At 41.9% G+C, this 26351-nt stretch overlaps 1 protein-coding gene across 1 annotated transcript in view; it reads right to left on the bottom strand.

Moving 5' to 3' along the window:
• Window positions 1–7211, bottom strand: part of MARCHF11 (membrane associated ring-CH-type finger 11) — a gene marked incomplete at both ends in the record, with an annotated part of 34728 nt that extends 27517 nt beyond the window's left edge. Inside the window, 2 exons of the mRNA XM_082479949.1 lie at window positions 5535–5690; window positions 6906–7211. Coding sequence (XP_082336075.1) covers window positions 5535–5690; window positions 6906–7211 — 462 coding nt within the window. The remainder of the gene's footprint in view (window positions 1–5534; window positions 5691–6905) is intronic.
• Window positions 7212–26351: the final 19140 nt, after the last annotated feature.

Genomic DNA, 26351 nt, shown 5'->3' with positions numbered 1-26351 from the left:
CTTCTGTTTCTAAACTCATTAAGCATGCTACGTAGAACTGACCATAATCACTGGCTTCTACCCAGTGCGTGTCACTGAAACGACTTGGAGTGTATCAAATCAAAAGGTCTATCTAGTCTAGTAACTTCTTCCTAGAAGCGGCCAAAAGTAGATGCTTAGGAAAAGAAAGAGTGTGAGAAGTACAACTACTGTTTCTATGCTAATGACTGACAGATCTATTTTTCTGTTTCAGACTTCTCTCTTCTGTTAAAACTAAAATATTAATCTGTTTCTACCACCTGTTGTATGGATCTTACCATATATTTAAGTCCATTAAAATATCTAGGATTTTCATGTCTCAGCCTTCCTCAAGCAGTATGGATTCGCCCTCCAATCCAATAATCTGTTGCCCTGGTTTGAGGTTTCTGAAACCCAAGAATTATCTTAAATTTAAATATCTATTTGGATCTTCCTGTTCACAATATTTTTTCTGAAACTTGTGGGTGTTTTCTATGTAGCATATCTAAGATTATTCATATATAAAAATTCAATTTCTCATCATTTTCATCTTATGTCTCAATTACTGTAACACAGCTTTTAAGCTCATGACAAATGTAATTTTCTCAGTGTCCGCAAGACTGCTTCAAATACAATTTTTTTTAGTCCAGTACTTTGACCATGTTATTGCCCTTCTTTCTTCACTACACTGCTTCCTCTCTTCCCCATCACATCAAATAATAAAGACTTGACTTGATTTTTAAAGTCCTTCCAGGCTTTTACTGACACATTAATTACCTTTTAATGACTACTCAGACATTGAATCTCATCTCTGTTCGGTTCATGATACCTATCTCAGCCACGTATTTTATTTTCTAACAGCCTTTCCATACTTCTTTCACAAAGGGTGCCTGCAAAGCTCCATTATTTTCTTTTCAAGCAGCATCTTAAAACTCATTTGAGATGCCAAAAACTCAGTGATAGTTAAAAATGGTTAGTGTACAGAGACCACTGGTTTTATACATCCCCATAGACTTGTCCCTTATCTCCCGTTCAAACTTCTTTGTAAATTGTCCAAGATTGGGACAATACTTTTTTTCTTTGTGTATGTTACCATAGTGAATAGCAAAACGTATCCTCCTGAATCTTCATTACAGGCAGTGTAAAACAGCAGCAACATTAGTAGACTGTTGCTAGTACATAGTGTAGTTTAAAAAGAACAATTGGAGATTTGAGCCTTCCCCTTTCCCCTTCTTGGTTGTGCCTACAAAAAGTAAATGCTTTCATCTAGCTGAGCATAGTCATTAGCAATAACTTTTACTAAACATTTACTACACATTTTTTCTGTATACTGGCCTCCATAATGAAGTATCTGAAGAACTTGACTTTTGTCCTTTTTAATATATTATGCGTATACATACATGCAGTCTGCTACAAAGTCTGGCTCATACTTATCTAACTGATGCCAGTGAGATTACTCAAATGAGTGAGGACTACTCACATTAACAAGACTTGAAAAATTGAATCTGTAATTCACAAAAACTGTTGGACATACTGATTTTCATGCTGAATATTTCAAATGTTAATAATCACAATTTGGGCCACTGAAAACCACTGAACTCATGAGCCACCTTCCACCCCCAGTAACTACATACTTGCTTAAATAATACTAAGTACAACCTTATTTTTTTTCATCTATATTAAGAAATCACACCTAACAATTAAGAATTTACTTTTTGAAATAACTGTTTTTTTTCCTGATGTCAGAAAAGGTGCTGAATTGCCATGCAATAAGCTTTTAAATCAGCACACCAATATACTGTATTACTTTTGGAATAGGTCCAGTTCACCTGAAGTATCAGAATATAATGTTTTAATGAATAGAAGCACAGAGTATATTAAACATCTAACATAATACTATTTTATGACTGACTATAGTAACAGTCTAGAAAAGGCTATCCTCTAATTATATTTATTGCTCATTTTTTATAGAAATGATGGGTTTTAGCATCAAAGTATACTTTCTCAAGCTTTGCATGACTATATTCCACTTTTTAACATTATTTCTGAATCTTACAAGAGAATTAACATTCTTCAATATACATTCATGTTTAACTGCAAGTCTAGTAAATTAATTTGCTAACAGCTCAATAGCCAAATAGCACCAATAAAAAAAAAAAAGCGCTCTGTTTATATTTCCTTCAGGAAAGAAATATGTACAAGTTATACAGCTTAAAAAAAAATATAAAAAAAATATTTCTGCTTGTGTTTTCTTTCTCTTTGTTAATCTGAAATGCAATTCTAAGTGGGGTTAATTTCCAAGTCAGACATTTCAATTCTCTCCCTCCTTTTTAAGTTGTTTCAAAAACCTTCCAAAACTCTCTGTCAAAAACCAATATTCGTTCCACCTCCCCTCATTATAGTTTGGTTTTTTTTCTAGTTATTAACATAACCTTGCCTATTATTGGATCACATTTCACCCCACTGTAAGGAGCAAGTCCAGCAACGTGAACATGTACTTTCATTAATGGACTAGTGCAAGGTGAAATGTCTTTCTGAGATGATCCTGAGAAGGATACTGAAAAAAATCCAAATTTGCATTTCTCTATGAAACACTCTATCAAACATCATAAATTTGTTTGTGTGCTCATCTTCCACTGTTGGCCCACTGGTTAGTTTGTTATTTTTTATGTTTTAAGATCTATTTTTGCATTAAAAGTCTACGTTTCTAGAATTGGGTTCATAAAAGTGAATTAAGTAGTAGTTGCTGAAATATACAAAGTGACACTGGAAAAATTTCTATTGGAATAGTCACTTACCATAGCAAATTTTGTTCCTTGAATGTATTGCCTCCAAAGAGGCCCCCCTTTGGGATTACTTTCCCTGCCATGAAGCAACAGAAACCATAGAAAATGTTAGATATTAAATGGAATATTCACATCTATTCCAATGTCCTGGAAGAAAACATAGAAAAATCTCCTACTTTGTAACTCCCTAAGCATTGTTACATTCCATAAATACCTGAGGTAAAAGTAAACCTGAAGAGCTGGTGTAAATCTGCATAGACAAATCACTTGAGAAAAAGTTATTTTGGTAAATAGCATCCTTTTTCTCTCTTATGACACTGCCTACACAGATCTAGCAAGTAAAAGACTGGTAAAGACAATTCTGAGAACATGGACTGAGGCAGACTACTAGCTGTAGAGAGAGTGAACTAGTCCTGTCCAGATATTGTATCTAATGTAATGCCAGAAGTCTTGCTTGCCTGGGAACTTTTAAGTACATTAGCTACCTCAAGGAACATGTTGTAAACTACTTCTGTATTGAAATGGTCTAAGCCCTAGCTTTTTCCCAAACCTGATGAAAAAGTTACCTTAAAAAAGGCTTTTGTGTAGTCAAGCAAATGATTCAGAACTAGTCCAAAAGCTTAAACTCTTAAAAAAAGCCAATACTGTTATAGTCAAGAGTATGGGAGATCAGTGAGGGCATTTTAAGACTGATCCCCCTTATAAAAATACACAGGCAATTGCAATTTTGAGAGTTCCTTTTAGATTCTGTAACTACAAGAGGAATATTCAGTGTAGGAGAATGAGAAAGGTACCACTGAGTCCCTCCAAAAAGATGTGTGACCTTTTGGGTGTCAGGAGTTTGACCCTAGGAATGTATGTCTAACTTATTATTTGAGTATGCAACTCCATGAAGTCTTTTTGTATGCTATTTTGTCTAGAATAAAAAAGGACAGACTTAAATAATTTACACAAAAATTGAAAGATGGGGTTAAGAATGAATCAAAGTTTTTTTAAGCTATTGAAGGAGAAACATGAATCTAGTTCCACCCCGCCCCCCAAAAATGTGCCATAACTCATGAAGAGAATGGCATTTAACTTTTGGCTCTTCAGTTTCTTTCTACTTCACTTGTAGCTTAGCCAAACATTGTTGTCTACTCTGTCACCTACTGACACTTTCTTTCTTCTTTGCTTCTGTTTTCCAGAGAAATTGAATAGCTATTCTTCAAATGGGGGCTTGATTCTGTCGTCCAATGACAGGTGTCTAATGACTTTTCCGGTGTCCTTTAACATTCTACTTGGTCTCCAGCTGCAGTTCCAAAGTATCTCATAAGCTGTGTCATATCTGCTATCCTGTGCAGATATTTTGGCTACCTTGGGACATCTCAAATAGTACTAGATGCCTCTTTGCAGGCCACTATATCATGCCCTTGCTGTCAAACAACTGTTGTCAGAGACTACCACTGCAGACTGTTGATAATGATATAACCTTTGCTAGGAAAAGGATGAGATTACTGTGGATATACAGAAAATAAAGATTTTTAAAAGGTTAAAAGGAGCAGAAAGGATCAAACAGAATCCCATGCCAAACCACCAGGTAAAGTCTATCTAGAAACACAATCTACTACCTTCATTTTCTGGAGCGTTTTACAAATCCACTACTTTTTTATATCATAAAGGTTCTATCTAAGAAAGCTTATTAAAAAGTTTCCTTTGTGGATTTATAAAGAAAAAAAATAATATACATATATATATAAAGTCACAACTGGCTCTGAAAGTACTTGCACCTAATCTGAACAGCTGTAAGCAAATACTCCAGATATCATACATTCAAGGAATGCTTATCACGCTCACACAACTACCATTACCATCCAAGCATGTCTTTTCTATAAAACTTCAATCAAACTCAGGCACAGAAAAATGACCTGAGTGCTCTGGCCTTTGAGAGCTCCATCATCTCAGAGCTCATAGATCAAAACTAAAAAAAAAATACAATTATCTTACTAAATGTATTCCTCAGATGTATGAAATACAATTTCTAGGATGGAATTTTAAGCCTCTAAAGAATTCTAATATGCAAAGTGGTATTAAGGCTTCCCTAACAGATCTGCTAAAGCTTTAAGTTTCCCCTCCCCTCTCCCCGAACATGCTACCACTATAATATTCTAACTTCCAGCTGCATGTTGCGATGCCGTTAAAAGGGAGCCGTGAAAAATGTTACTGCACATTTCAGCTTCTGAAACAGCTATTGGTGGACAAAACTTAAATAGCGTTCTGCTACTCTGGATTGTGCCAAGACTGAAAAGTCACCTCCTTTTACATTTTTACAGTAGGTGAACACACAGGCAACAAAAGTTTTCTTTGCCTCTCTTCTCTGGATCCCATGCTTGAAGAATGACTGAAATCAACCTTTGACTGAGTCGTTAACAACTATAAAGACATCTTTAAAGTTTAGAAAGTGAACTGGGGAGATCCGAGTTTTGTAATGTCTCAGTATGACTTACCTAACTACAGAATTTAACAGTCTCTGAAGACCATTTCTATGGCAAGCCAAAAGCTAGAAGAACATAACAGAATCAAATCAAATGACTGCACATTTTAATCTCTAGCTGTTCTTAAAAACAAACTTCAACCAGGTGCAAGTGCTAACTAGTAAAGCATATAGGCTCTGTATTTTCCAAAAACCTTGAAATGAACATTAAGTACCATTTTGTTTTTAAAGATGACTGGAAAGACATATTTTTAAAACAAACAAACAAACAAACAAATTACCTGGCAAGGCTTCTTCATTTTAATTGCTATAACATGGTATCTGTAACAGCAGAGTTCACAGGTCCATGACCCTCTTTCGCTTATCCACTTTAACAGGCAGAGCTGATGCGTGTATCGTACTGACCCATCGCAGCGGCAAGGATTTAACAATTCACCCTGAAAACGCAACACAGAAACATTAATTTTAAAGGAATCTTTTAGGCACATGTATAGTCAATACCAAAATATTTACAGGTCTGTAACAATGAACTGGTCTCAATTTCAATATGTGAAAAAGCATGTATTTTTGGCTATAAAAATACTCAAAAATTAAACTGTCTTAAAAACACGTAGGTGCAGCTGATGAGACAAAGCCAGATAACTGTCTGCACATGAATACGTACATATGTGAAACAAGTGAAAGATTACCGTGCATCAAATAACAGTAATATTAGTGCTTTCAAATACCTCAAATGGTACAGAAAGTGGTTAGATGCATTTCTCCAACAGTTATTTGCAGTCATCACTAAGAAAGAAATGGGTGACGTCACAGAAAACTGTGCTCTTGGAGCAGCGCTCTGTGCTGTTCAGCTAGCCAGCTGTCACACAGGACCTCAAATACTGTAACTAAAAACTTCTCCTGATAGTTCACGTATTTCTATGTTATATAAATCAGCTATTCTCTTCTTTCCTTTAAAAGATTTATTTTAACTAAACTACAAGATGAGCTATAAAATGCTAGTTACAGGTACATTACTGATACTGTGCCCAGTAATGTAATGACAGAGGAGATCCTTGGAGGTCTTCTCAACATTACCTGTAAGCTAACACTCTCATTTTAAAGTCTAATAGAAACCCGAGAAATTCATATTGTTTCAAGTCCCTGAGGGGCGAGCCAGTGAGCGTGATGGCAAGAAGACATACAGCGTGCCAGCTAGCCATCGCCAATCTCTCATTTTCCCTAAAGCTCCACGCCGACTCAGAATTGCCCCAGGCGTTTGTCACAACCACCTAGCACAGCAGCATTGAGGCTCGCTACACCCATTTCGCCGCCGACACAGAGGAGGGCTATTCCTGCCAGCGGGCAGCTCTGCCAGGGGACGCCGGGCCTCCCCCCTGGGCAGCAGGCACCAGCGCTCGGCCCCTTCTCCGCCCCGCCGCCTGGCAGCCGGGCAGAGACGGCGGCGGGGGCCGGGCGGGAGGTGCCGAGCGCTGTCCCTGGTGCTGATCGCTCCCCGCCACCGGCCCGCACGGCTCCCGCCGGCCGCCTCCTCCCGCGCCGCCTTGTCGCCCCCGGGAGCGGGGTGTGTGCGGATGTGTGTGAGAGAGAATGGTCGGTCCGTCCGCGCTGAGCGGAGCCGTCCGCCCGCCCGCCCGCCCCGCTCTCCTCACCTGCTCGGGGCCCTGGAAGCAGATCTTGCAGATGGGGCCGGCCCCGCCGGGGTGGCTGCCGCTGCCGCTCTCGCTGCTGCACACAGAGCGGGTCTCGGGCTTGTCGCCGGCGGCGGCCCCCGCCTCGGTGTGGCCGCTGTCCGAGCCTCCCCTCCGGCCCTCGCCGACTCTGGGGCCGCCGCTCTCTCCTTCCTCTGGGGTATCCCCGCTCGCCTCCCCGGCTCCGGCCGGCAGCTCCACCGGGGCGGCGGGGTCTCGTTGCGGCTCCCCGGGAGGGAGGACGACGCTGCCCGCGGCGCAGCTCATGCCCGCGCCGGCCCGGGGTACCCGCTCACCCGGGGCGGGGACGGCCCAAAGGGATGGATGGCGGCGGGGGCGGGGTGGGGGAGTGAGAGAGCGGCGAGGGCGCCCTTCTCGCTGCCGGCGGCCGGGAAGGTGACCCGGCGCGGCCGCCTCCCTCCCTCCGCCGCGCTCCGCCAGCCGGGTCCGGAGCCGCCCCGGCGGCGTGTGCGTGTGCGAGCCAGCGGGAGCGTGTGCGGGCGAGCGCGTGCGGGCGAGCGCGTGTGCGTGGGTGAGCGCGTGTGCGTGGGTCTGGTGGCGACGGGGCGGGGCGGGGCAGGTCCGGCACGCGCCGGGCCGGTTGCGGCCGTCAGCGGCCGCCCCCGGGGAGGGGGCGGGGCGGGGACAGTTACTCGGCGCGAGCCGCGGCGGTTAACGGCGGCGGGGGGGGGTGGGGGGACGAGAGAGTCCGTCACCGCAACCGCCACCGGCCCGAAGCCGCCCAGGCGCCCGCCCCGCCTCTCCCCCCAACACGCACCGCCGGTGCGGCGGAGAAACCGCCACCCTTGCCTGCACCCCGGCGCCTGCCGGGGCGGGAGGGGGAAAACCCTTCCCCTCTCCCGGACGGCAGAGTGGCCCCTGCCCTCCCGCCGCTCCCTGCCTCCCTCCCCTCAGGTCGTCCCCCCCCCCTCCTCACCGTCCCCCGGCCCAGCCGCCGCCACCGCGGCACACCCCGCCGCCCTCACGGCGACTGCTCAGCAGTGCGCGCTGTCCTTCCCCTCATGGCCGCCCCCTCGGCCCTGGGGGCTGGCCCCAGCCGCTGGTAGCGGCAGGTTATTGTCCTCTCCTCGCCCGTGCGCAAACCCGATCCCGCTGCCGGTCACGGCACCCCGGTGCTGCCGGTCGCGGCCCGGGCTCCTCAGCCCTGGCACCCCACTGGAGGTCCTGACCCTTTGAGGGACTCTTACAGATCTTTTTACTTTATTGGGTTTTTCGTTGCAAAACATTACACTTGTAAAAGCTCAACAGAACGAATATTCAACAGTTGTTCTTTGAGTTCGAAACATTAGTCCTCCTAGGCTTTCGTGGCTGGCTTTTTTCTTTTTTCTTTTTCTTTTCAAATTCATTACATCACCTCATTTTCAAAATTAAACTTGCTAAAAACATCATGATGAAGTATCTCCTAAAAACAAACCCCACAGTGGTTAGAAATTCTTTAAAGTTTGGCTGGGGCTGCTAAAGGAACGTATGTGTGAATTTCAGCATCAAGTATAACACCAGTGCACATTTCATCTCGTGAAAATGACAGCAACTGTCTGTGCAGGGAAAGAGAAAGAAAAAAAAAACCCAACACAAAAAACAATTGTGAAGCCATATGCTCTTCCATAGCCACATTTAGATTCGAAGTGTGATGAAATCACCCATCATCTGCACCGGCTGCTTCATGTGTAATCTCAAGATGAGGGTGTACCTGGGTGAGGTCAGGCACTGCCTTCACCAGCCGTGTCTTGATAGCAGTGGCTTTCTTGGTGTGGGTACTAGAAGACCACAGAAGTACAGAGAACCAACCTCCTCCTCCTCAACCCATGATCAAGCGGCTGTGAAGCTCTCTGGAGAGGCTTACCGAGTATACACCAAACACCTTTCGGCCTGGCTGGAGAACAGCTCAGGCGATATGCTACCTGCAGAAAAGCAGCAGCCCTGTATTGCAGGAGGGTGGCATTTGAACTAATTCGGGCAAGGCGCAATTAAAGCCCTTTCGGTCCTCCTACAGCCTACATCTATCGTGGATGCCGTGTGATAGATACATTATGGATAAAGAACAGCACTGCAGTTTACAGCATTGCTCTAAGAAACGTGCATGTTCAGAGGTTGTCTTCCTGTAATGGAATAAGAGGTATGTATCATTACATCTTTTCTCATCATCCACTAGTGCCCATTTTCATGAAAATCTTTGTTCTGACACCTCTGCATCAGCTAAGCCACCACTGGCCATCTAGCTTGGCATTAGATACTCCAACCCTAAAATTACTTTTGTTCACAGAGTGGTTGTTAAGTAGGTAGGTAATATGGGTTCATCCAGATTTGGTAATGTAAAACAAAAAATGTCACATTGACAGTGACATTTTGATAAACTGCAGATGCTGTGGAGTTAAGAAATTCTTCTACATATAATTTGTTCATAGCAAAGTAATACCTGAAGGAGTTGCCAAAGAGACTAAACATAACTGGAGACAGAGTTAATCAAATAGACTAATACTAAGGAAAGAAAGCGCAATCCCAAACAATGAAAAAACAGAAAATGTCAGAACAAGCAGATGAGTCCAAAATACTGGGTAAAAGAGAACTAAAGCAGAACCAGAAGGAAAAAACAGTGGAACTAAAGCAGTGAAGTGAGAAATGAATGCTAAAAAGTTACTCATCTGCATCGGAGGAATACAGCATGCCCTTGCAATTTGCTCTATGTGGGGGTTTATGCCATTTTTCTTATTCATCTTTTGTTTGTCAGCAAAAATTGAATAAATAACATGGCTTTTGGAAAGGATATAAAGAGAAGATAAAAATGCCAACACAGAAATGGAATGACTTCTTAATGTCAGGAAAAGAAAGAAAGATGTGACTATAGAGAATAATAGAGTATGCTAAGAAGGTCATTCTTTTCTACTCAGTCTTGCTCAAAATAAATGTATAACATGACTCTTAAAAGGGAACACATCTAATGCAAATCGGAAGAATTTTTTTCACACGTATGAGCTGATTGCAAATGGGTATTTCATAGACATGTGCTTTTTGATACATCACCTGTTTGCATGTCTACCAACAGCTACTGGCACACTAGCTAAAATAAAATTGCAAAGGCTATTGATCCCCATGTTTCAGAGTGCATTAGCGTTGTTCGGTGTACTGGGGGTGGGAGGAGATGCCGCCAAAAGAGCAGAACGGGTGGAGAGCATTACATGACACAGCCTCCAACCGAAGTAGCGTTCAGCCTTCTGCTGAGCGAGAGAGGGGGACAGGAGCCAAAACCAAAGATCAAAACAGAAAGAAATTTAAAGCAGGAAAGGATATTCTGCTTCGTAACAGCAGTAGTGTAGGTGGTTGGGAGAAAGAAAAAGGAGAAGTTGAAAACAGGAAGGATTAATTTGTGATTAAGACGGCGAACTGGAGCTCATGGGATTTATGTTCAAGCACAGCTTTGCTTCACACTCCTTGAACAACCTTGAGCAAGGGACCTCAAGTGAGCCAAACACAGGCATCTGGTTACCTCAACGCAGGCAGCTAGCCATACTTTCAGCTGGGTGTCCAACAGCCTCTGGAAGACTGTGGCTGTCACTTCTGCCATCTCTTTTGAGAACAGTGGGACATCCAAACTGGCACTGGACCCCCAGATGCAGGCACGTTTCTCTTAGTCTGTCTCTGTCTTGTTTTCTACATAAAACTGAAACAATAATGTTTGCCTTCTCTATTCTTATTCCCGCCTCTCCCATTACAATTTGCAATATTTTACTGGCAGATTCAGGCCATATTTGTACAGTCTTGATCTTGGCTGAGGTATCTAGGCATTATAACAAGACAAATAATAAGGAACAGTGATACAGATAAAAATAACACCAAGGTAATAAGACTGTGGAACAGTAAAATGAATCGCATTTTGAGCAGGCAATGGAAAAGGCAGGAGAAGTACAACCCCTGAGGGAATGGAAGTTGTCTCTCCTCTATTTTCCTCTCATTTCTGCTCCGGGTACATTCTTTTTCCCACTACGCTAGCTCAGCACTGTGCAATTCTTTCCTCCAAATAAACTAATGGAAATTCAAGCCCAGTTTTTTACCTGAGGATAACCAGCTGTAGGTAGAACATCCAGGAAGAAAAAACAGAGGAAAGCATTTGAACGGAAGGGAAATGTTCAGGGAATGGACTGAACAGTGGGGGGTTTTAAATTATTATTTATCAAGATAAACACTGTATGTAAAATTTTATGTACAGAAGAGGTTGCATAGGAATAATGTATGCAGGTAACAACCTACTCAGGGGATATTATAAGAATGGAAGCACTGTGTTACTGCATATTTAAAAATCAACTCCTGCTCTTCTTTTTTTCAAAAAGTTTCTGTAATGCATCAGCCTGTGCCATAAATACAGTAACAGAACAGCTCAGGGATGGGTTTGTTCCATTTTGCTGCTTCCTGTATCTCTGAGGAAAACAAGATGAGATAGTTTTAAATATTAATAAAGGAGTAAAGAGAGTAATTACCAGTGTATTATATTCAAAACAAAATTCTAATGAGATAGTAGAAAATGAAATCTACTTAGATAGTAGTACAGACACATTATTATTCTATTTACTGAATTTCAGGTATATGTCCTTTTCAGAATAAAACCAATGGAGATCACCTGTAAACAAAAAGAAGGCATTTTGGCTGTAAGCAAATGCTTCAGTTTAATTTGAAAAGCACTTTACATGTTTAATGCAACATAAAACGTGCTTCTGAGAAATATCCCCATCTGTTAAATTTCCATGTTCAACTTTATTACACTAAAAAATCTGTGCAGATGGTTAATAACCATGCTAGTGACCGTATTATTTGCTGGTTCACTGAACGTGCCTGATTTTTATTATGAACACACACTCATCCTGCAGTCGAAGCGTTAACAGTTATGTCAACCCATTAAAATCTCATGTGGATAGAAACCTATTGTCTAATGAAAATCTTTATTTTCACATTGCTCTCTTGCTTTTTTGGAAATGTGTACCTAGGTTCCCAGTATTGCTCAACACTGATGCATCTCTGCATAGCAAAAGTATCTAGTCTTAGCAGCTACTGGTGTGTCATCCTCAAACCTTCACAGGGATTTCCCGTCCATGTTGGGTCTGTGACTGCATCACCCTCTCAGAGGGCTGGGTCCCAGAACTCAAGGCTAGCTCAGGGACAGGGCAGCCGCAGGCTGTCCCCTTCCCTCGTTCTGTGACTGGGGCTGGCAGAGGAGCCACTGCCAGGGCCAACCCTTGCCTGCGGAAGCTGCTCTTAACCGAGCCCTTGCTGTTTGGCCTATGCCTGAGCTCCTGCCGTGTTGCAGGCCATGCCTGGCCATGGCCACACCAATATGGGCCCACCTATGGGACCATGTCTCGTCCTGACCTCATCCCCATCCCCAAGGAGGTGCCCAATGCCCGGGGCTGGGGCTGCCCCAGTGTCCCCAGCTGCCCTGGCTTCCAGGCTCTGCCATCACCCATCCAGGGAGCCCCCGGCACTCCTGGTGCAGGAGCCTGCGGTGCCCAGGCTGTTCTCTGTTTTCTTCTGTATTGTCCAAGAAATGGTGATTGGCATCCTTTTCCTTTTGCAGAAGGCTTATGAAAACATGCGTCCACTAATTATTTTAATGTGCTTTCAGATTCTTACATGGATCATGATATAAAAGTTTCAAATTTTTATTTTAATACAATTTTTATTCTTGGAATATTATCATACCATTCATATTAATGTTTTACTTACTAAATTCCTGTCTTATTTGCCAGTATGCTGTTTTAATTCAGAGCTGCTAATTTATTTTTAAAACATTTGAAACTACGTATGATTAATTTTTTTCCACCATGAAATATAGTTTCCTGTAAAATACAGTCTCCCATTTGATATTTAACTGTTTGGGAGCATTTTTTTTTTCTTTTTTTTTTTTCATTTTTCCTTGGACCAGTTCTTGAGGGGGAAAAAAAAGGCTTAGCATGGCTTCCAGAATGAGGTAATCTTTGTTTGCAAGTAAATTTAGTTCCTTGGTTTATTTTGGAAACAGATCAGCTGTCACAGATTCTAGAGGGCGGTATCACTGAGTTCAGTTTATTGAAACAGAAATGACAGAATGTCAATTAGCTTTTCCATTACATGTTATATGAACAAAAGCTACTGTGCAAGGCCAAAGTGAATGGATTTTAGTATCAGCTGTACAGATCCCTTTTTATCTGTTTACAAAGGAAAGAAAAATAAACCTTTTTTTGTTGTTTTTAATAAGCATTTTCCTTGGATTTCCTTGTCTATAAGCATCAGAATGACTGTGATATGCAATACAGGCAACCTGAAACCTTGAAAAGTAGTGGTGAGGCATCAAAAATAATGTAGCAGCTTCCCAAATCCTTACCCACTGTTTTTTGGTCCATTCTGTACACCTCCAGTGTATGTCTAAAAACTTTAAAAGTTGCAAACTGTCCAACATTTGTAACAAGGCAAGTGAAATGTGGCTTCTACTGGTGGAACACATTCTGGGAGATACCACCATGATCTGAACCCTGGTGTGGTCAGCACTTCAGTACACACCAGGCAGGAGACAGAACTTCACCGAAATTGTTGCAGGTAAGAACGAAACATAACAATGAGTTTGTGATGGCAAGAACTGGAGCTCGTCAGTCTTACATCATGGCATCAAAACTCACATCAGATACCCATTAAATGAGAATGGATGTTTTTCTTGCTAAACCAAACCACAAAGGGCAACAAAGTATGTATTTTGCTGAAGTATTTTATTGCTATTTATGCGATGAAAGAAAAAGGGCATGCATCCATATTTGAGATGTTCGTTCCTGGCTGAGGAAGCACTGGTCTGGTTGTTTCTCACACCATAGGCAGTTCTTGACTGTTACGTCTTCACGGGCTCAATCTCATTCTGGAAATAAAAATATCACAGAATCACAGAATCACAGAATTATCAGAGTTGGAAGGGACCTCTAGAGATCATCTAGTCCAACTCTCCTGCTAAAACAGGATTGCCTATAGCACATTACTCAGGCCCTATTATTTGAACTAAAGACCAGATCTTCCATCTTCGTTGCAGCAGCAGTTGTAAACCTCTCTGTGTGGTCTAAGCCATAGAAGGTGTCACACCTATGATGAATCAGTGCTAATTTACAGAATTACCTAATCTAGTGAGTGTTTTCTGAGAAACTGTGGCAAAAGCGCAAACTACCAGGTTTGCCTGTGGTTTGACTGAGAGTTTTGCAGCTCTACCAGAAGTGACCTGTGGAAGTTATCAGTTAGCTGTTATATAGCTGCTAAAAAAAAAAGACCAACTCCTGCAGATATGAAACTTTGTTTCCTAAGGGTTTCCAAAACATTAATATGAATTGATAGAAGAGCTGGAGATAGAATTTATAATTTCAAGGTTGCAAATTGAGTGTGCTTTTCTGTGAAATAATCTCTTGTTCTCTTTATCTTGCTACCCACCAGCCCTCTCAAAAAGAAAAAAAACATACTATCTCATGAGATTGCCCACGTGTATCGGGAGCCAAAATTCTGCTCTTTGTGATAAAGTTGTGAGAAAATATATAATAATCACCACAGGCCATGCTGGATTAGATTAGGAAGTTGTTACATCACTGAAGAGGGTCTTCTAGTTCTTACAAAATCCACTGTATTTTCCAGTTAAATAATCTTGTTTCAGAAAGGCAGTTAGATGAACCAGAAGAAGTGACATCTTTTATGCTTCTTAAAGGAGAAACGGTAAATACTCCATTCTCACTGATCCCCCAGTCCTGCCAGATGACTACCTTATCAAACTGAGATGTTAGCTAAATCTGTTATTTTAGCTTTTTTGTCTTCATTTTCTTCCTCTGGAGACACTTGCAGAAAATGTGAGGTAGTGCAGGAGCATGTTATCTGGTGTGGGAAAGGAAGAGGAAATGGCTGGTTTTGGTGGAAGCTCATGAGTGTTTAATCAAGGTCTGTGGCCTGAAATCTATAGTAAAGGAAATGTAGGATTTCCTGTGCATTGGTGATCAGTCCTGGAAGTGAGTGTTGAGTAGAGGTTTATGTAGAGAAGTGAAGGATAGTTTTTAGAAAGGATTCTTTATTTATGATACTGTGATACTTTGCAAGCAAGGTAGGACAGGATAAGGACAGAAAAGGGAACCATGGACATGCCTACAGTGCAGTAATACCCGGAGCCAACGCGTGGCAAGAGTTACTGTCTTTCACCGAGCTTCTTTCATGCATGTACTGCCGACACATCGAGTACACAAAGGGTGGAGCACAAATCCATTGGATACCTGCGTCCTTCACTGCACACTTTTCACTTTCACTACAGGAAAGCAAGCTAGGGACAAGTGTCCTCACTAGCAGATGTAGCTTCATGCTGAGAGTCTGCAAGGTCACTGAGGTTACTGCAAAGAGAAATTGGACAAAATATGCTAAAGAGCTGCAGAACCGGTGGTTTATTAACTGCCTCTCCCTGGCAAGCTGTGCATTGTCCAACCAGAACCTGAACACTAAATGGAATGAAATCTCCCGCAGAGATGAAGGTATGTGTTAACTACATACATGACCCTTTTGAAGCACAGCTGCAGAAAAAGAATAGACTGCAGGTTAGTCCTGCAACTGGTTTGAACATTCCCTGACTGCTAAAACTGCAAAATGAAACATGCCTGAGTGACAGTGGACATTGTGGAGGCTCTGGGACAGAAGTGTCTTCAAATCCAGTGGCAGACACTTCAGCGAAAACTTTGAGTGCTCATCTAAAATCTGTGTCCTTCAGACACAAGCAATCATTGCATTCCTCTGAGACATTCACAAAGAGTTTGCAGATATGCCATAGGACCTGTAAAAAAACTGTGCCCTTCTGGGGCAGCATCTGGAGGTCTGGAGATCAAGCAGGATACCTAAGGGCATTCAAAATGGCACCAAATACCTATGTGCATGCAGCTAATTAAAACCTGAATCAACCTTCTCTAGAGAAACAGGAGTATGGCAAAGTAAGACTGCATTTAAGGGCATCTCCACCTCTCACTATTTCTCTAGACTTTTTGAGAACGAAAGCATTACCACTCCCACTTCTGTTCTGGCACAGTTCCTTTTCTCTCTGTCATTTGCGGTGGCGATGGTAGAGAAAGACATACGTGGGCAATGCTAAACTGGATGAACAGATCCTGGATATAACTTTAAATTGTCCCTAGATTAAGCCTATTGCTAATCATGAATCTACAATTAGTGAACTTGACCCTTGTTCTCCTGGTAACAAACACTTCTTTCTGGAACAATTGCTTGAAAGAGCAAGCAATTACCTTCTTCTGTACATTTGATTACTAATTTCTTACCAGAACAATAAAAAACAAGTCATTTCTCTTCCAGTCCTCGTATTATAATTTCATTTCTGCTGCCAAAGCATGCCTGGCTTCTGCTTTGTATATTTGATGTGCAGCTGTGGTAGGGAGCCACAAATAGCAGCACAGCGTCTTCAAGAGCTGTGCTGCCAAGGGTAAAAGGACCCTGCAGGGCAGCTATTCTGAGGGAACCATCCTAACTGTTTGGAAAGTAGCAAATCATGTTGTGATGAGAAAGGTTAGCAGAACTAACTAGAAAAGTGTTCTTTTTCCAACTTTTCCCATTGCAGGAAAGAAAGTGGCTTTTGGCCAATGTACACAAAAGAAATCAGTACCCTTTCTCACTATTTTGAAAGGCAGCCATAGGCTGCTCTAGCTGCGTTATATATTTATGGAGGCATGACGCAGTATGGAAGTATTATACCATATATTGCTATTTATTTTTTTACCTGCTGTAGTAGTTGAAGGATACTTACAAAGCAATCAATCTGTAGGATGCCTTAGGATTAACTAAAAGGGTTTTTTTCATCATTTACAGTAAGGATGGACATGTGGCATTTGTTTAACTGAAGAACCTTATACACTCAGGAGACAAAGGGAAGCATCCTTAAGCTGTGCATACTAGACACTAATTGCTATCCTGTATTGAATTAGAACACATGAATATGCATTGGCAGCCATGTCTGTCTTCAGGTGAAATAGGGCAGTCATTGTAAAGCTTACATGACTGGCTATGAGCTTTTCAAATTCTGCATGTCCCAGAGCCTCCTGTCTCTTTTTAGCCAAGTGCTTGAAGCATAGCACTACTTGAAAGATAAGCCTGGGTGTTTAATTAAAATCTGAAGAAAAATGTTTGAATATGTTACCTTAAATTTCAGCCCTGTATCTATTTTCTTTCATAGATGCTTCTCCTGACAGCATCAGCTCTTTTGAAATTGGTCTGTCCTTATTTATTTGTAATAAGCATTCCCAACTCTCTCTTGATAATATTGCAATGAATCATTCAGAGAGTGGAGTGAATTGGATGATTTGGTCCAGAGTAAATCGTAATACCAAGTGATTTTTATCTTTTTATGTCTGGGTCATGTTCACCTGAATCACAGGGAAAATGAGCTTTAACATCTTTAATAAAAGATGTTCCCTTGGGATGTATACCCAATTTGCAATGGTTGTCAGTTACAACAGCTGATACAGATATGAGAAGTTGCCAGCTAACCTTAATTAGCACTTTAAAGCTATAGATCCTGGGACCAAAGTACAATTAACTGATCTTTCTGCCTATTTAGGTACTTTATCTTCTGATGCCCGTATACATTCACTAGTAACTTTGATATCAAACAAAAACCATTGTGCATACGTTCTTATCCAATCGCATGCCATTATTGACTTTTTATCAAATTTGATACTGCATTCTGAATAAACATGAAACTGCGGTATAAAAATCTCTACAGGATTCCAGGGCAAGTACATGAACAGAAACCTCTGGTGACTTCAAATATTCATAGGAACACAGGTTTCAACAAGCCAGAAAAGATCAAGAGTCTAAATGCTGAAATGTCCTGCCTCTGGCAACGTTCTTTAATTATCTCTGAAAGAAAGATTACATGGCTCATTTCCACACTGGGTCAGGCCTATCTGTGTAAAAATATGTTCAAATGTTAGTCATATGGATGATCTGCTTGTGCCCCAAAGTACTAGACTTGCTTTCCTAAGTCATTCTAATATGAGTTTCCTCTTCTTATTGCTCTCAACCACACTCCTTTAATCTCATCTTTGATACTTAGGAGAAAAGTCAACCCAAAAAATGAAACTCCTTTAGCTAAGTGTTTCTACATGATTTCCCTCTATTTATTTATTTTTCATTAATCTACTGGCTTCACTATAGAACATGAAAAATTCTAGTGACATAGAGTTTAATTACTGCACTTTTTCTCAAGGGATCTTCATTGTAATCTGTATCACTACTATTACTGCCTTAACTAATAACTAAAAAAGGTCATGTTCTAGGTTAATAGCCTGCAGCTGCAATGTAGAGGAATCTGCAGTACTAAATACTGCTATCTAAATAAACTAGATATAGCTAATAGTGCTATCCAATGATGGTGGGTATTTGCAGACAGATGTTGACATTAATCTCAAGTGCCAGCTTATTTCACTCTACTTGAGTTTATTGTATTTGCACCTCCATTACAAAACAAATCAGGTCTGGAAACAGTATGTTGGCCAAATCTTTCAAGCTGAGGAACTTCTGAAGTTTTCCGGCTTGAGAGAAAGGTGTCCAAACCAATGAATCACAGGTGGTCTCAGCCATCTTGATAGTCTTCACTTTAGATACTTTTACACTCACTGTCAAAATAGACTTTGTGAAGACTTCATTCGTCTGTTCAATGGAAAGTAAATCACAAATCCCACTTTGATTTCAATAATACTGTCAAATTTTTAACAGGGGCACTGACAGTATCCGCCTGATCAAGGGGAGCCTATTGACAAAGCCTTCTTACTCCAGCTACAGGAGGCATTGCACTCACAGGCTCTTATCCTGCTTGGGGATTTCAGCCACCCCAAGTTCTGCTGGAAAAGTAGCACAGAAAGCTGTAGGCAATCCAAAAGACTCCTAGAGTGCATCAAGGATAACTTCTTAAGCCGGGTAGTAGACAGCCCTAGCAGAGGGGACGTGATACTGGACCTGTTGATAACAAATGCAAGTGAGCTCATCAGTGACGTCAAGATTGGAGGCAGCCTGGGATGCAGTGATCATGCACAGGTGGAGTTCGCAGTCCTGAGGGATATGGGTCAGGCACAAAGTAAAGTCAGGACCCTAAATTTTAGGAAAGCACACTTCCAGCTGTGTAAGGAGTTAGTCAATAGAAACCCCCTGGGAAACTGCCCACAGGGTCAAGGGAGCAGAACAGAGCTAGCAGATCTTTAAGGACACTTTCCACAGATTGTAAGAGCTCTTGATCGCCAGGTGTAAGAAATCAGGAAAGAAAGGCAAGGGACTGGCATGTCTGAGTCGAGACCTGCTGGTCAAACTAAAAGGCAAGAAGGAAATGCACAGGAACTGGAAACAGGGACAGGTATCCTGAGAAGAGTATAGGGACATTGCCCAGTTGTGTAGGGATGGGGTCAGGAAGGCCAAGGCACAGCTGGAGCTGAATTTGACAAGGAATGCAAATAATAATAATAAGGTATGTCAGAAAAGGAAGGTCAAAGAAAGCCTACATCCCTGATGAGAAAGACTGGTAAACTGGTAACAACGGGCAAGGAGAAGGCTGAGGTACTCGACAACATTTTGCCTCAGTCTTCACCGGCAACCTCTCTTCCCACCCCTCTTGAGTGGATGGACCACAAGACGGGGACTGGGGGAGAAAAGTCCCTCCCACTGTAAAAGAAGATCAGGTTCATGACTACCTAAGGAACATAGACATACAGAATTCTGTGGGACCTGACAAGATGCATCCCATAATCCTGAAGGAATTGGCTGATGTAGTTGCCAAGCCAATCTCCATGATATTTGGAAAGGCATGGCAGTCAGGTGAAGTCCCTGGTGACTCAAAAAAGGGAAACATTGCACCCATTTCTAAAAAGGTTAGAAAGGAGGACCCCAGCCTCACCTTTGTGCCTGCGAAGATCATGGAGCACATCCTCCTAGAAGTTATGCTATGGCACATGGAAGACGTGGAGGTGATTTGAGACGGCCAGCGCAGCTTCACCAAGGGCAAGTCCTGCCTGACCAACTTAGTGGCCTTCTATGATGGAGTGGCTGAATCAGTGGACAAGGGAAGAGCTACAGATGTCATCTATCTGGACTTCTGTAGGGCCTTTGACACAGTCCCCCACAACATCCTGCTCTCTAAATTGGAGGGGTATGGATTTGATGGGTGGACTGTTCAGTGGGTAAGAAATTGGTTGGATGGCTGCATCCAGAGGGTAGTGGTTAACGGCTCAATTTCCAGATGGAGATCAGTGACAAGTGGTCTCTCTTGGGGGTACGTACTGTGACCAGTACTGTTCAATATCTTCATCAATGACATAGACAGTAGGATTGAGTGCACCCTTAGCAAGTTTGCAGACAACACTAAGCTGAGTGGTGCAGTTGACACGCCTGAGGGACAGGATGCCAAACAGAGGGATCTGGACAAGCTTGAAAAGTGGGCCCATGATGTGAGCCTCATGAGGCTGAACAGGGTCAAGCGTAGGGTCCTGCACATGGGTTGGGGCAATCCCCGGTATCAATACAAACTGGGGGATGAAGGGATTGAGAGCAGGCCTGCCAAGAAGGACTTGGGGGTACTGGTGGATGAAAAGCTAGACATGAGTCAACAATGCGCAGTCATAGCCCAGAAGTCTAACCACATCCTGGGCTGCATCAAAAGAAGCATAACCAACAGCTCGAGGGAGGTGATTCTGCCTCCCTACTCCACTCTCATGAGACCCCACCTGGAGTACTGCATCCAGCTCTGAAGCCTCCAACATAAAAAGGACATGAACCTGTTGGAGCAAGTCCAGAGGAGGGCCACAAAAATTATCAGAGGGCTGGAGAACCCCTCCTATGAAGACAGGCTGAGAGCTGGGGTTGTTCAGCCTGGAGAAGAGACGGCTCCAAGGAGACCTTATTGTTGCCTTTCAGTACTTAAAAGGCGCTTATAAGAAAGATGGGGACAAACTTTTTAGTAGGGCCTGTTGCAATAGGACAAAAGGTAATGGTTTGAAACTAAAAAAGAGGGTAGGTTTAGATGAGGTATAAGGACAAAATTTTTTACACTGAGGGTGGTGAAACACTGGCTCAGGTTGCTCAGAGAGGTGATAGATGCACCATCCCTGGAAACATTCAAGGTTAGGTTGGACAGGGCTCTGACCAACCTAATCTAGCTGAAGATGTCCCTGCTTATCGCATGGGGGTTGGACTAGATGACCTTTAAAGGTCCTTTCCAACCCAAATTATTCTATGATCCTATGAAAATTATGCTGTACTTAGAACTTGTAGAGTACTGCATAGTCAGTCTGCCTTTCCTTTTCTGTCAAACCTTATAGCCTAATACCTGTACATATCTGCTCAGCTATCAGGAGGGCACTTATGGTGAGAACTTCATGGAATAAAAGAATTTTCCTCCTGTATCTGGCCTGCCCATCTTGCTCAGTCAAAACAGTTCTCACAGTCTCTTGCTTGTGCCTTCACAATTCATTATTATACAAACACATGGAGTCTTTGTTGTATAAACTGTACATCATGGCCACACTAATATAGATGTAAAGCTACTTATGTCTCTTGCATTTGCATTTTATACATAAGAAAGGAATGTAGAAAAGTACAAGAAACTGACTGGAAATTTCAAAATAATACTTCTATGGCCATCCTTTGAGGTGGTTTTTTGTTTGTTTGGGTTTTTTTTTGTTTGCTTAGTTAAGAGTTATAGGATTTTTATTTTGCATATTTGTATGTTTTAATGTCTTCTGAGGAAGAACTGCCACCATTTCTTTGTTTATACAGGTATTTTGCAATACACAATTCCAACCATTCTACCTAGTGGTGCATTCAAAAACTGGTACTGAGATGAAAGGTGGAAAGGTGCCAGAGAATGGCACTGAATTAAAAAAGAATGAGATAAGAATGTAAAGAATGGGAGCTATGTTGGCTATGGAGAGTAGGATACCCTTCACACCTACTAACAATGATCCTAAATGAGTCAACACTCAGATGTCCCACAATTCTTGGATGTCAGCTTTGATGATGACCTTTATGCAAGCTTGTTACTAAAAGCCTCTCTGCAAATGTCTAGCTGAGACTAACAAACTTTGCATCTCACTGTTTTCCCACGCCCCTGCTCAGCTACCGCGTGTGTAGCTTGGTCAGAGTTTGGAACTACCTCCAGTTCTGTAGGAGAGACAACTCCACCAGCAGCTGGTGGGCAGACATAGACCTTATCCACTGCACAGTTACCACTTCACAACAGGAGAAACAAGTATGAAATGAAAACAAGGGCAGTGCACCACTGATTTTCCTTGCCTTCTGTTTTTGGTATGTTTTACAGGTTGCATTTTGTTACGTAAAAAGCACAACTCATTACTGTTTGCAGCCAGCTGATTTGTCTGCCTTGTTCTTTTCCTTCCCTTCCAGATATTATTCGAGGCACACAAAACTATGATTCCCTTCCACCAACAATTGGGCCAAAAATCCCCCCAAAATTATTAAAGTGGCATTACCCTCTTTGACAAATGTTGGAAAAGAGCAAATAGTATAAGAGCTGGTTTTGTGGCATGCTATGTAATCAAGCAAGCAAGCATGGAGACTAACATAATGTATGAGATTTTATTCTAGTACAGATTAGCATTCTCATTATCTGAGAAGTTCAGAAATGCAGCAGAGAGAATAAGATATCAAGAGGATCATTTTCCCGGGCAAAGCACATATAATTGCAGTGGATTATTAATTAAAAACATTGTACCTTGAAATGAAAACAAATGGCATTACAAATTTCCCTTGCCCCACAAATCCTAGTGTAATATTATTTATATGAGTACTTTCTAGTTTTACAAATTAGTCTGTCGATTTCCAGACCTTTCACCATATGGAAAGAGTCACTTATAACTTTGCAGATGTTGCACAGAGCACAGATGGCCACACACACAAAAATGGTGTTTGTAACATTTATATCCCAGGTACTTTGGAAACACCACCGTCTTGCCTTTAACCTTCAAAATGCGCACTCTCTGATCACTGTGTAGCTACTAAGAGTGTAATTAAATTTTCTGTGTGTCTTACAGTGCTACAGTGAGATTTTGAAATCGGTGATAGCAGAAAATAGGCGCACAATATGACATTTTATTTCATAGCTTTTATCCTACGAAATAGTCACGATACTTACATCCTGTTGCAACAAGGTGAGATGGAAAACATCACAGTTTATCCAAGCGTGCATGTGGCTCATCTCTTCATCATCTTGGTGGCATTCTCTTTACCAGTGAATCTTTTATGAGAACTGATGAACTTGCCCCTACAAGCTCTTAGCAGTATATTCTCAGTCCCATTCAAGGGCTCAGGCATAGAGCATGAACATCCTGTCATGTTCCCAGCAGAGTCTGAAAACTCTGTTCTCTCGATGGCAGCTGTTATCATCAGTTTGATGTGCCCCAGTCTGTGAGTGAATGAACCTCATTGTAGCTCCACAGACCTCCACCATCGTCAGACAGTTGATTGACTTACTACTGCTAATTAGTTTTGTTAACTGAGTGGTCAGTGCCAAGGCAAGTATAGTACCTTTGTGTCCTAGGACACATACCAAACAGGTTGATAAAATGTCAGCCCTGTTAAAAATTACCTTTGAGAATTTATGGCAAATAGGTGGCATTTCAGATAATGGGAAGAGTAAACATGTTGTGAGCTTTAAAAAGAAAGGAAGAAAATGCGGCCTGTCAGCAAAGCTTCTGTTTCTGGAAACAGAAGTGCTGGAACAAATAACTAGACAGACTTCTTGGAGGATAACAAGGAGAGAGTGAAAAACAATGTCACTTTTTTGTGAGAATAGATTATATCAGAATAATCTACTTTCCTTCTATGATGGGTAACAGATACTGCAGACAAAGGAAAATAATTGCTCTCATATTTCTTGACTTCAGAAAGGCTTTTGATGCTGTTTTTCATGTCATTCTCCTTAGCCAATTAGAAAACATGATGTAGATGAGTCCAGAAGAGAACAGACCCATCTTGGAAAAGCCATTCGTAGAGACAGAGAGGCTACGGAGGGGCACAGTCAATGTGGAAGTTTGGGTTGAATGGGTTCCATGGGGGCCCAGTGATATTCTGCAGCAAGATACTGCAATTTAGTTCCTTGGGAAATTTTTCCTGGTAAGGGTAAGGATAAAGATACTAAATGCCTCTCAGGACAGTGGCATTCTCATTAACAGAGCTTTTAAATAACAAACTAGAAAAAAAAAGTACGTTGAAAAAAACACAGGTAAGAAGCTGAGTATTGTAACCTCTCTTAACATCCATTTTAACTGGTTGTTTTGCCACTCAGGGACCTGGGCAAATATATCTCAAACCCTCTTAAAGATTCATTTAGCCTAACGCTCTGACTCTAACCATAAGAAACAAGGCAAATATAAACTAATTCATAGTCTCTGTATATGCCTGTGCTGCAGTTTCCTGATTTCTGTTAGCTGTTTAAGGCCTGTTAAAGGGTGTCTTAGGCTGGAGGTTACATCTAGAGCTGACAGCTTCTCATGCATTCATGGATTTTCCAAGGTTCTCGTCAACCTACTTGTAGTTTTGACCTGACAGCATGCAGAATTATTGCAATATACAGTGTAGTCATGTGTGAAAAAGTATTTCCTTTTGTTTAATTTTAAGCCTGCTGCCTGATACTTTCACTGAAGTAATTTAAACCTTATCATATACAGTGAGTAACAGAGGCATGACTTACCTCAGGCAGAGGTGCTGGAGTTACTGCTACTTATCCCAAGCTGTCAAGGAGAGAACATCCTTTGCATTGTGTTTGTTCAACCTTTCAAGAAATGTTAGTGCGCACTTGATGGCAAATGTCATAGTATCAACTAAAATCATTGCTAATTGTCCCAAACTCATTCTCTGAATTTCTTACTCCTGTGTCTCACAAACTGAGGTCTTTCCCTATCTACAATGTAAGTAGTTCACCTGTTGGCTAGACCAGCTCATCTAATGGACTCACGAGTAGCAAGGAGGATCAATTGTTTATCGTCTTTTCCATGGTAGAAATTAGGGAATATCAGATGAAAGTAGTGGATAACAGTTTCAGAGCAAACAGAAGGCAGTGGTTCTTCCCACTAGGTATTTACACTGGCTGTGGAGCTCCTTCCTGCAGGATTTTACCCAAAAAGTTTTTACCCAACTTTAAGTGAAGATTAATCTATTTCATGGAAGAAAAACCCCTTTAGGATAACAAAATACACAGGATGCACATTTGGCTTTAGGAGTTCCTGACTCTCAAATGGTTAGAGGCTGAAAGTAATACTAAGAATTATCATATAAGCTTGTCCAGTTCTTACACCCTTCACAAAGCAACTGCATTTGATCATTAGCAGAGAGACTACTGGGCTAAATGGACCTTTGGTCTGAACCCTTATGGCTGTTTCTGCTACTGCAAATTGATACAAAAGTAAAGTATCAAGTAGAATGAAAATAAATCTGTTGTTGGATTTGTCTAAAGACAATGTCTAATAATGCATTACATATTTTCTATAGTGGCCTTGCCACAAATCCCAGACATGACCACTGATAGATGCAGTGGTTGTTTCAGTGCCTGAGGGGGCAAATGCACTCCACAGCATGCCTCACGGTCTTGGTCTAGTGCTTGTTCAAGCTGAGGTGTTTGCTGGTGTGTGCTGCATCTGCCTTTCTGCCTGCACTCCTGGGTCTTTGCAAAGGAAACCAGACATGCAGGAGAGGAAACGTATCACCCATGGCTCATCCTGATATGGAATCGGACAATTCCTGAGAAGTTCACCTTGTATATCTACCCTACATTGTCAGCACCAGGCTTTGTGAGGTGATGTAACCACTGCTTGCCACATACGACAACACAGTCTAGCTGTTAGAAGCCTTCAATCGGCTAGAAAGTGCAGCTATCCTGCAGTGTAGATGTGTCCATGGTTTTTGCTAGCCGCTAATAGGCTTGCCACACCTATGAGGGTGTTAATATTGCTCTTTGTATTTATTCTATCTTGGCTTCATTGTACAACTAGATTAAACATAATCAACATGTCACGCAATTGCACAAATACCTTTGTGCATACTCTGGAAATATACTGTCTTGCAATGCTAAGCTGCTGTACAAAAGAGAGACTATGCTGCTGCATATTACCATTTCTTGCAAGTAATGTCAGCAGAGCTGTGCAATGGACTTTGAGACAAGCCTTAGTCCAGTGTTTCGCTCCTGTGCCAATCTATGTGAGGCAGCCATTCACATGAGTAATGCTCTGCCAGAGGCTGACATCAATCAATGCACTTTCATAAACTTTGAATTATGACTGTATGTGGCAGACGTAGGACTGGGTCTGTTTATGTTTGCTATATCTTTTAGCTAAAGTACTAACAAACCACCATTGTAAT

This window comes from Vanellus vanellus (assembly GCF_965231255.1).
Source record: "Vanellus vanellus genome assembly, chromosome: 2".
Lineage (NCBI taxonomy): Eukaryota > Metazoa > Chordata > Aves > Charadriiformes > Charadriidae > Vanellus > Vanellus vanellus.
Note: the sequence above shows the minus strand (reverse complement) of the source record. Positions and strands in the feature narration are given on the sequence as shown.